At 34.9% G+C, this 12,141-nt stretch overlaps 1 protein-coding gene across 1 annotated transcript in view; it reads right to left on the reverse strand.

The window, feature by feature from the left end:
• TRPM3 (transient receptor potential cation channel subfamily M member 3) overlaps positions 1-8,911 on the reverse strand; it is a 134,791-nt gene extending 125,880 nt beyond the window's left edge. The window contains exons 1-2 of the mRNA XM_085214067.1: positions 8,904-8,911; positions 4,825-5,029 (exon numbers count right to left, since the gene is read on the reverse strand). Coding sequence (XP_085070193.1) covers positions 4,825-5,029; positions 8,904-8,911 — 213 coding nt within the window. The remainder of the gene's footprint in view (positions 1-4,824; positions 5,030-8,903) is intronic.
• Between the last annotated feature and the right edge of the window lie 3,230 nt (positions 8,912-12,141).

A 12,141-nucleotide genomic window follows, 5' to 3' on the forward strand; every position in this document is an offset into this window, starting at 1 on the left:
GGAAGGAGAAAGATTCAGAATAAAGCCTGATTTTATTTTATTTCATCAATGAAAATATCTTCAGACAACATTCTGTGATCTGGCAGGCAATCACACACTGCTCTTCTGGTTCTCTTTGATGCGAGCAAAGACTGGGTGGATATTTCCCCTGTTTCAGATAAGATTCCAGCACTGCAGGTAGTTCTACAAGCTAAAGATTGATCTCTCAAAGTGTAACTTTCACAGAAAATAAGTCTGACCTTTTTCTCACTAAATTCAACAGCAAAACTGTAACTTAGAGCAAAATCAAACTGGCTCCTTGTAAGTTAATTTTCTCCTTAACATCTGAAGGCTTCTCTAAGTTTCACTAAACAGCCAGTGGAAGGAGCATCATTGATTTACATGGCCTTTGAACAGACGTCTTTCTGTGTTATTCTCCATTTTTCTTCATATATGACACCATCTTTTGAATTCTGTTAAATGCCCTTTGAATATAAATTCAATAACAAAAAAAAAAAAAAAAAAGCTTGGTACTTTTTTTCTGAGTTACACAATTTAAAGGATTATCTCTACATTTTCACAACACTCATGGCTCTTAATGTGCTTTTTACACAGCCTTGACAAGACTCAATACATTTGAAAAGCAAAAATACACATTTATGTTGTTGATTTCTTAACATCGTTATTAAAGTATATGTGTGAAAAATCCATATATAAGAAAGTCTATGAGAGAAACATATGCTTCAGAATTCTATTTATGTACTTTAATGATCCTGTGATCCATAAGAAACATTAAGCCCAAAGTATTATTGGAATGGATTTGATTAGGAGGAAGTTATTAAAAAGTACAATGAAAGAATTTAACTCACTGAAGTTCTTCAAACAACCATCTTCTAGGTAACCTTGAAAAACCATTTTAAAGGAATTTTAAAGTTATAAGAATATTATGTAAAGCTGTTTTTTTTTTTTCCCCCCTATGGAAGGGCAGGTGCTAACTTTTAAGAACTAGTTAAGTTTGGTCATAGGTTCAATGCAAAATGCATCACAGCAAAATAGCCTAAGCTAGTGAACTAATGAGCAGAATGTCTCTGTTTTGAAATCATTCCAATTATTACCCATAATTGGAATGCATTCTGTCATGTCACTTTAATAATTACTCTCAGAATCAGGGTAATAAATTGCTAATATATGGTTAGAGGAAATCATGCGTGCTATTTCTTAAACTACTAACTGCCAAGTGATACAAGAGGATTAGATTTTATTAATCACTTTTCTCTCTCATTTCTTTTAAATTGACTGATTTATTGCAAAGGCTATTGAAAAGGTTTGTGTATCCCCATATCTTTCTCTGTTCTCACCTGTACATGAAGATAACTTTTTACAGTTGCCAGAACTGAAAGTTGGCCATAAAACAATGAAACATGAACAGCAAAGTCATTAAATGTTTTTCTTAAAAGTTAATGGGATGAGCCGCTTGTAAAGAAAGCAAGAGATGATTGATAAAAATCTTAAACTCTTAAAATTTTTTGCAGGATCATCCGTATTTACAGGAAGTCTGAAAGAAAGGCCTCTTCAGTAGCTGATCTCATTAACAAATATTATCAAACCTCTGCTATATGCTTATAATCTGTTGTACTCTCATCTGTTTATTGATTTAAATATCTTAGTGTAGTCTCTCTGGAGATTAACAACTCAATTGTATTAGCAGAATTCATTCTGTTTGAGAATTTTTGTTTTATATGTTTTCAGAATCAAAATCAATGGCATAGTCAATCCTACTGGCAACAGCAATCTGAAATTCTCTTCACTGTTTCATTCCAATCTATATCTGATGTTAAAAGTTTTTCCCAACTAGAGACATTATTTTTAGTAGTCTGGTGTCAATTGTTATAAGTTTGTACTGCCCTTTAAGCTTGAAAGTATGTGTGCAAAGTAATATATTTTAAATGCAAAAAAATGTATATTTTCCATCAAATTCATATATGCATTAATAAAATCCAATTCTATTATTTTCAGTGGAGGAAATAATTATCTGTCGGTCTTATATCTACTGACTTGTTGCATGAATTAACTATGGGTACTAGTTCCCAATTGCAAATTTGAGGTTACGGTTGGTTCTGTTACAAAATACCATCTCATTTCTTGTAGCCTTGATTCAGAAAAAGCTACTAGATTTGCTCTTTACACAGAACAAGATGGTGCTCTTCTGTTCTGTGTTTATCATGCTTAAAAATTTCAGGTATAGGCATTCATTTCAGGATAATAAATAAATAAATTTCTTCCCTGAAGCTCTGCTTGATCTTGGTTATCTTGCTAAATCTTGCTCATTTATAAGTTTATTCTTTTAGGCAATAGGCATATAATTAACCTACTTCTTAATGTGAATATTAGGAAAAATCAGCTTTTATGCTATAGTGATATTTGATATCCAGTAATTAGAAAATAAATAAGTAGTCTATTTTTAGAAAAGAACAAAGATTCATTTTTCATGTTGTGTTGCGTCCAATCCTTCCCTCCCTCCCTCCTCCACTTATGTTCCAAGTTTACTGCTTTTGGGTTTTGAAATGTGGACAGAAAAAACATTTGTTTGGTAAGTTTGTTGCTTATTATGGGAAAAATCTTGTGTCCAGCAAATTCAGACAAAAGTCATCTTTTTTTCTGTTAATAAAACTGCAACAGCTAGCTAGCCAGCTCCTTGACTAAAATCTAGCCCACAATAATGTGTGTGGTACTGAAATTATGATTGTAAGGACATCTTCACACTATTTTTAGTGATAAACACATTATAATATAACAAAGTTTGATTTTTATTAATATTATTATTATTAACCAATTAATTGTCATTATTGTTCATTATTCACTCCTTATTTGTGCTTTAGACATCACTGATGTTACCCAAATGGGATACCCTCTCAGAGATTTTTAGTGAATTGCTAAATTTGAAGCACTTTTCCTAATATCAGAATGACTGAATTTCTGGAGCTTTTGAAGAGATACTTAATTTACGAAGAATTCTGTTCCTACACTTCAGGTGTAGGATCATAGATACAGCCATCTTCCTGATTCTAGAACTATTAAGATAAATCCAGAGTTTTTCAAGCAATAAATGTTTCATCTATAGCTTTCCTTGAATTTTTAGTTATTTAGATCTCTGATACTTTTAACCTGCTTCTCTTCTCTTTTCCAAATACTTCATGGTCTTATTTTTCTTTGTTTGAAGTCCTGACTGCACTCTGCATCAAGGTTTTTCTGTTGTTCACATTGACTTTGTTTTATTTCAAATATATTTGTTTGAGCACATGGCATATACCTTGAAGCATCTCCCGTTCTCTTATGGTACCAGAATCCCAACAGACTGTAACACAATTAATATCAACACCTTCCCTAAACTCCTGATTAGTACAAAGCTACTCTAAATGCCTTGGACAGTTTGTTGCTTTAAAGAGCTCTTCATGTATATCACTCAGAAAGTTCTACTGATTTCTCTCTCATAAAGCACTTATAGTAATGTAATCATATACAGATAATAGCATGATGGCAACTACTTCTCTGAAACTATCTCAGTTTTTTTGAAAAGCATTCTGTTTTATTCTCAGTCTTTGTGAAGATACTAACAACATAGTTTGTTTCATATTGGTGCCAAGGAAGTTGTCAATTTGTTCAGTCTAAATGTTATTTGCTCAATCATATTCTCTTATTAGCAACAGCCTTGCAGATTTTTAGGTCATTATTTACCAAGTGAACATAAGATGTCTATGATACTTCCAAAAAAATGACCTAATTTGCTATTTGTTTCTTAGGTCAACAGTGTTTTCTGGTTTGCAATAGCAGAATCCATCCATTTGGGTAAACAGAACTAATCATCCAAGTAATATTTCCATCTCTATCCACCACATACACATCTGAGCAAAATACCAGGCTCTTCATAGTGCAGTATGGAGCCTGCCATCTATCTAATCCTTCTAATTACAACAGTCCTGAGAATTCTGCAAGGAACTACTCACACAAAGAAGATAGCACCAGGTTGCTGGGCAGGTTATTCTGGAGAGCACCTGTGGGTTCTGGCTCTCTGCTCACAGCTGCCCAGAGCTCTGTCTCAGCCATAGTATGCTAGATACAGCCTTGCTTTTGATTCCCAAAGCCACAGGAACTGCAGTTTAGTTCTAGCCAGATACTTCTTTTCATGTAATGCTATGTAGAAATACATGCATAGGTCATTGTGGACCCTGCAAACTTCTCTCACTTAATGGAAAAATGCATTCAGAATAACTTATAACTTTGTATTACTTCATAACAATGTATTAGGAGTGAGTCACAATGCAGACCTCCTTGATCAAGGAAACTTGTAGCAGAAAAAGTATTTCTCAGTTCTTTGCTTAGACACTGGTAGGCCTCTTATTTCACTGAAAGATAAGCAATTAAGTCCAAATGGTCTATCCTTCAACATATGTCTGGAGGAGCTCTCTGGAAATCTATCTCAAATTTGTCAGCCTTGCAGACACACCCAGCAATGGGAAGCCACAGCTGAATTCTAAAACATTCAGAAAAAGTTAGGTAGGGAGTCACTGAAAGAAAATTAAGATAGCTGCATGCTAGCATGTCTTTAGTTATTACAAAAGTAGCCCCTTTTATGCTGCCCTCTAGCTCTTACAGCTCCTTCTGTTAACCAGTTGTTTGGAACACCATACATAATAACGTATCGTGTATTCTAACACTAAATAATAATTCTAAGTGAATTATTTGTTTAATATTTGGGAATGTTTTTTTTTTTTTTTTTTTTTTTTTTTTTTTTTTTTTTATAATTCAGCTGGCAGCGTTATTTATCTAAGAGAAAAGCATGATTACCATGGCTTTATTGGAGTGGCCTCCTCCTTGGAACTCAATGGTTCCAAAAGCGTCCGTTGGGCTGAGCTGCGTGTGCTTGCTGATGGACCACTTCTCTGACTGGATGTCATTGCGAGTAAACCTGCTCTCATTTTTCTCATTCTGGATAACGGAGATACTTGGAGTCAGTCCAACATGTTGACCGATTAGACGCCCACAGCAACACCTATGATATTAAACAAGCAGAAATCTAGTATCACATGCACGTATACAAAAAAGGCATAATAAACAGCCTATAATCCCCTTAAAAAGCCTTTCAACTCTGCTGATCTCATTTTTGCTATCCCAAACAAATATAGTACACATATGAACATTTCTTTCTATATTTTGTTTGCATTATCATATATTTCAATAACATTTTCTATGTCCTAGAGGACATTAGGTCATCAATAGTCTTTTGCATGCACTAGCAGATATTCAAAATTAGTAGTTCACCACAATTTTCTGTATATATATTTTTGGCAATATTTTGTTCCAAATATTTGAAGAAACAGAAGGTTCTTTCTGAAGTTCAGGAAATTCCTGGAGAGAATGGCTTCAACTTGCACAGGAGAGATTCACATTGCATGTTAGGAAATATTCTTTTCTGGGAGAGTGGTCAGGTGCTGGAATGGGCTGCCCAGGGAGGAGGTGGAGTCATCGACCCTGGAGGTATTCGGGGGACATTTAGATGTTTTGTTGAAGGACATGGTTTAGTGGGAAATATTGGTAATATCCACCAACTAGATGATCTTAGAGGTCTTTTGCAACCTTTGTGATTCTATTATTCTAAATTAAATACAGACACTGATGACATTTCACGTCTCTTTTTGATGAAATATGTTTTGAAATGTAAAAAAAAATAGTGCTCATAGGAATCCATCTTTCCATCTGTAATTCAACCAATTATTAAATATCACATTATGAACTATTTTTATCTACATACAAACACATGTGTATGGATAAGACACTTCCTTGTAACTGACTTGATTTTCATGCAAGTAGCATGCAATTACCTATGGGGGTCTTTGGTGCTGGGTATGATATGAACACATTCCCTCTTGTAAAAAGCTCTTTCTATCCATGATTTCTGTGCCTAAAAAGAGAGAGAAAATGCATTAAGTTCTGTTTGCTAAACACTGCTTACAGTACCTTTAAAGAGAAAATTTAAAACATAAAAGGTAGCTGACTTTGCATTGATGTACACAAGTACACAAATGCACAGTACACATGTTGCACGGAGTAAGCACTTTCTACTAAACTTGTGGTTTCCTCTATAGCACTCAAGAGAAGGTCTTGCATTTTTTTCATCTTCGCTAGCCAGTTGACTTTTATGCTGTCAATGATATTCTCATAAGGGCAATCACTGGAGGAGAATTCCATCAAACTGTAATTTTGCACAGGAGAGACAATCACAGCTGTTTATCAAAAATACTTTTTAAATATAGTGACACAACTCAAATAAAAAAATAATCTTAGAAACTAGAAAAAAATCTCAAAATAAAATCGATAGCACCATGATTCCATTGTGATTTTTAGTATCGGCACCAGTGTGGCTGTTTAACATAGAGCTAGAAAATATAGTTTAATACATGGACATTCAAACAGAAAAAAAAAATCAAAACCCAAAAAACAACAAAAGAGATTCATTTTTAAAACACAGTACAAAAAGCTCTGATAAAGTAAGAGAATACATTAAGAGTTAGATGACCAGTTTGTGTAAGTTATGAAACTAAGTTAAAAGCAGCTATGTTGGTTAATTCCATGTCCTGATCTTGCCCAGATACTTTCAGGAAATTAAATAATTTCCCTCAGCTCAGTCTCCATTGTTAAATTATTTCGTTTAATAAGCAGATACATTGGAATATTCCTTTAAAAATTTATTACAAAAAAGGAGATTTTATAAAATACATTTAAATAATAAAATTACCTATTTAATTGCACAGCATAAACAGAACTAGAGGAACTATGAAGAAGCCACTTGGGAATTAAGAAAAGTGAAATGAGATCATTTAAATGAAATCTGAGCACCTGCTTTTGTGAAAAAATACAACAGCCTTTATAAAATTCCACACCAACTATGTAACATTTTTTTGTTAGATAGATCTGTAGCCAACTATCATTTTTAAAGACAGAAGCATGTTTTTCTGGGATTTTTGGAAATCACTGTGAACTGTGGAAAGTTTTTGGAGTCAATTAACACCAGTAGCATAAAGTACCACACTAACAATTCATAACTACATTCCTTACATCTCAAACATGGTACATAAAAAAATTGATAACTCATGTTATATAACAATATTTTATCTTCTCTCAACTCTCACCTTTATATGAAAAGTCTGCTCGACTTCATATTTTGCAAGAAAGGCAGACACCTTAGCATGAAAAATGTCTACTAAAAATATTAAATAGAGCCATATTTGACTGTTCTTCCTTACTGTAGCCAACAGAAATTTAACCTGTTAGAGAATGATACAAGATTTGTATCATGTTTTAGCAAAGGACAATTAAATGAAAATTCTAAAAAATCTAAAAAGTCACAGTATGCCCAGGGAAGATTACCTTGAATTTCAAAATTATCATAACTTCAAAATACTGGCAAGCCTATAGCACTAATAACAATCACAACACTGCATACTCTATTGAACATTTTTTCAATTTGATAGTCTTCAGGCAAGGAAAGGCTTCTTAAAAACTAATTTTCTAGATTTGTCAAGATATTCAGCATGGACTTCAAGAACTTGACTTAACCTCTTACTGGAGAACATTTGAAGCTACGTGGGAAAACTCAGGTTTTTATTATTCTACTGTATCGTACTGTGTATGTATAGAAAAAAGGAAGTTACAATTATTATTCAAGCATTATAATGCTAACAACTGAAATTACATTCTTTCCACCTACCTACCTACCACCTATTCTTGAAATTTCCCCCTACTCTCAGTTTCTAGAGTACACAAGTGTTCTATATTACCTTAGGAAGGCAATGCTAAGAAACTGCATACTTATGAATCTCCTTTGTTGCATGAATATAGTAACTTGATGAGAAGATGCTTATTGATAAGCCAACTTAGCTTGTTGCATGTTTGTTTTAGCAGTAACTACGTGCTTATGACATCCTTCATCTTCTCTAGGAAGAATGAGCAGTCTTTATCCAAAAGTAGAACTTCTACACCATGATTCTCATCCATGTTGCAAAGACTCCATGAAAATGTCCTTCATTAAATGTATTAATTGAACACCTTTCTCTGCAGTTTACCTTGGTGAATTTACTTGCTACACAGACCTAATGCATCATTTTAAAAGATGACCACTAACTTAATTTATTTAAACATCAAAAGTATTTGTAGAAAGGTAACATAGGAGTTGCACTCTTTCATACTATCTGTCTATGCAGAAAAGAAACCCATATCTGCCTAACGAAATAATTGGAATCTTCATCACATTTCTTCAAGTGAAAAATTAAAAAATAATAGCCTGATTTAAAAAAATCCTTTTTTTATGTCAAAGGAAAAAGTCTTCTTGGGTTTTAGATTTCAAAGAATCTACCTGACAGTTAAAGCACACCAATACATGATTTTCTCATTTCAAAGTTATTTCAAACTAAAAAGAAAGCATCTAGTTTTACTGCTCCATATCAGTTACTGTTCTGTCATGGAGAACATTTGCAATGAAATACAAGGCTCGCAGGTATAATAAATTTTGTCACTTCCAGTAGGGACTTCATAGAGGAATTAGAATAATTTGAGGAAATTAACAAGTTAATTATGAAACAATCTGCATTAAACTCTTGTTTATCATTTGAATTAATAAAGCAGTAAAAAAAGTTTAGAAAAGTATTTGCACTAACAGTAGAATAAAAAGCTTATCTTTTGTATCTGCTTTTTCACAAGCATGCCTTCAACATTAATTCATAAAAAAATAAGTCCACAGTGAATTCCTGAAGTGTATGCCACACTTATATTTGGATTTAGTTTACTTCTAGCTTGGATCTCTCAATAAAATACCTCTGTCAGATATGTGTAAAATCCCACAGACATCATTTTTGCCCCCCCTTTTTTACCTGGTCATCACGCTTGGTGTCTAAGTCTATCCCAGAGCAAACTCTGTTGTAGACATTTTGCTGCTGCTGGTCATTGCTAACAAGACTTCTGTGTTTGCTCCCTGAGCAAGGCGTTCAGCCTGTCTGAAAGGATGGCAGCAGAGTGGAGCCCTTGTGCCCACTCATTGCTGCTTGCAATGTGCTGCTGTGGGATTAGCCTTGTTAAGGGTCTGGTGGACATGCGCTCACGGCCCCAAAACACCCCTTCATTTGAACATCTGATCTGACGCCAAAAGAAAAACAAATCCCCTGAGAGCTTGGATTCGACTGGCACAAGCTGTGACAGGCTTTTTTCCTCTCATCGTTCCCCCTCAGAAAGCAAGCTTATGAAAGTGTGATAAGGTGCTCCGAGTCCTTAAAGTTCAACCCAGGAAAATAAATCCTTCAAAAGAAACAGTGTACTAAGCTAGAGGGAACCTGAGCACACAAGAGGGATTGTTAATCTCCAAAGAATGAAAGCAGTGTGTTTACAGGGTAACTCAGAAATCCATACACAGCTGAAAGATATTATGATTAATCAACAGTGGCAGTTTTCCAGAGCAGCCAGGGTTTGTCACTATTTCTCACATTTGCTATACTGTAATGAACATAACTTTTCAGAAAGTTACAAACATAAATCTTTGTCTTTCAGATACAAGCATTGCTTTCAGCTTAATTAAAAATCAGTAATATAAAATACAACTTAAACATACAAAAATTCAGGGATTAATTAAGTGACCCACATGACTGAGTACCCGTAAGTACCCAAGTGATATCAACTCTGAAGAGCATTTTTATATGAAAAGCATTTAGTTTTTTTTTTTTTTTTTGGAAGTAATTTTACATTTTAAATCAATGACTATTTCAAGCTTTGAACAAAAATCAGTATTTTTACTTTTTTTTTTTTTTTCCCCTGTAAGTTTGGATGAATTCCTTTCTACTTCTACATGTCCTCCTCTCCTTTTCAGTGAGATTTCCATCTCACACATATAAAACAAGCTGTCCACCTACTGCACAGTTAGATACAAGCATTAAAATATCCTGCGTGAGCTCTTGTGGACCCAGGATGCGTGAAGCTGAGTAGATGCACAGTGGTGTAAGCTTAAAATTTGATATAGGTTGAAAAATGGTGTTTTGTAGCTGATAATTGGCTCTATGGAATTGTTATTGTGCTCTTTATATCTGCTATTGATTCCATGGAAACAAGGAGAAGACATTGCTTTTGGAAAACCTATGCACATAGACATCTGTTCCAACAAAACTATGACCCACGAGTACTACTACTGCACATCATAGAGCAAGTGAGTATGAAATGCTTCCAAGCACATCCTGGATGATCTCTTGAGCAGAGAATCAGATCAAAATGGTTTGTGTAGAATGTAAAAGGCAGAGGAAGTTGCAGCGTCAGGAACACAGCTCATAAGCAGCTTACTGAGGTAGAGAATGTAACTGGGGAGTCAGCAGAAAAAGACTGCTAGCATTTTAACACAAAGGAGTTGGGTTTGGTTGGGAGAATAGAGAAAACAAGAGGGGAGAAAAGACTTCAGATAATTTGGATAATTCAGATCCTACTATGAAGTGAAATGCTTGGGATAGAAGACACCTCTTATCTTCAGAAATTAACACAAGGAATTCATTTGCATATATCACTCAGCAGCATCATTCAGGATGCTGTCACTGATCGCCATTGATTTGCAGGACAACTGTCTTTGACATGGTACTTTTAAAACTGCTTATATAATTCTCTTTGGTGATGAAAATACTAATACCATAGAAACACCAGTATTTTGATAGGAAGTAAAACAACAAACAATAAGCAAAGACAGTTATGTAAAGCAAAGATAGTATATTTTCCTATATGGCATGACCTAAAATATGGACAACACTTTTAGAGAAGTGGATGTTTCACATTTAATTCTGCAAACTTACGAATTATTAACATATTCAACCCAGATCACTATAAATGAAACGAACTGAAGCAGTAGTAGGAATGAGTTCAGTAGTGACCCTTTATGCTGGAGAGCAAATATTAGAAATGAATACAGAAAATAATTTTTTCAGGAAGATAAATTCTAGATATTTAACATGTTTTGTAGCTGGAATGCTTAACTGCTGACCTCTGAATTAAAGCTATTTTAAAAAAGAATACTCTCTGCTCTGCCCTGGTGAAGCCTCATCAGGAATACTGTGTCCAGTTCAGGGCTCCTCAATTAAAAAAATACAGAGAACTATTGGAGAGAGTACAGGGGAGGGCAACAAAGATGACTGAGGGACTGGAGTATCTCCGGTACAAGGAAAGGTTGAGAGATCTGGGACAGTTCAGCCTGGAAAAGAGAAAGCTGAGAGGGGATCTCGTCACTGTTTATAAACATCTAAAGTGAGGGAATGAAGTCAATGGGGGCAGACTCTTTTTGGCAGCATGCAACAATAGGACAAGAGGCAGTGGGCAGAAACTGGAACACTGGTTGTTCCATACAAACATGAGGAAGCACTTGTTTATTGTGAGAATGACAGAGCACTGGAACAGGTTGCCCACAGAGGTTGTAGAGACTCCTCTGGAGATATACTCGTAACCCACCTGCACACTTTCCTGTGCAACTTACTGTAGGCAATCTGCTTTAGCTAGGTGATTAGACTCGATGATCTCTAGAGGTCCCTTTCAAACCCTACAGTTCTGTGGCTCTGTGACTCTGTAATTTTAGATGTCTTTGCTTTTTTTCAGTAGGGCAGAAAGGGGGTGAGTTCTAACCCTCTGCTTCCCAACTTTCTTGATTTCCAATTAACCAGGTTATAAGACAGGTTTGGAGTAAGAGAAATGTTGCAAGCTACCTCACAGTGGGGCAGAGCAGCTGGACAGACAGTGGAGTATTACTGTGCTACTGCAATCTAATGTGATTAGTATACTTTAATTAAAAGGGTACTTTTGGAAATCTCGCTGTCTCTGAGTAAGGACCCTTTATCAGTAAACTTTTACAGCTAGGTTAGTGGAAAAGACAGCGATGCTTCAATACAGACTTGTTACTAGTTGTGCTCAAGCCAAAATTCTACCCTTAATTCCAATTATGAGCAAATTAACCAGTTCTGTGTCTAGCTTCAAGCATTATGATTTGATCTCTCTGCACAATAAGCTATATGGATCATTAGATTGCCCAAAATATTTCTGTTTCTAGCAGCTGTTTATTACTAGTGGCATCTTACAGGCTGTATATCAAGTCTTAGA

The sequence above is a fragment of the Meleagris gallopavo genome, chromosome Z (assembly GCF_905368555.1).
Source record: "Meleagris gallopavo chromosome Z, MGAL_WU_HG_1.1, whole genome shotgun sequence".
NCBI lineage: Eukaryota > Metazoa > Chordata > Aves > Galliformes > Phasianidae > Meleagris > Meleagris gallopavo.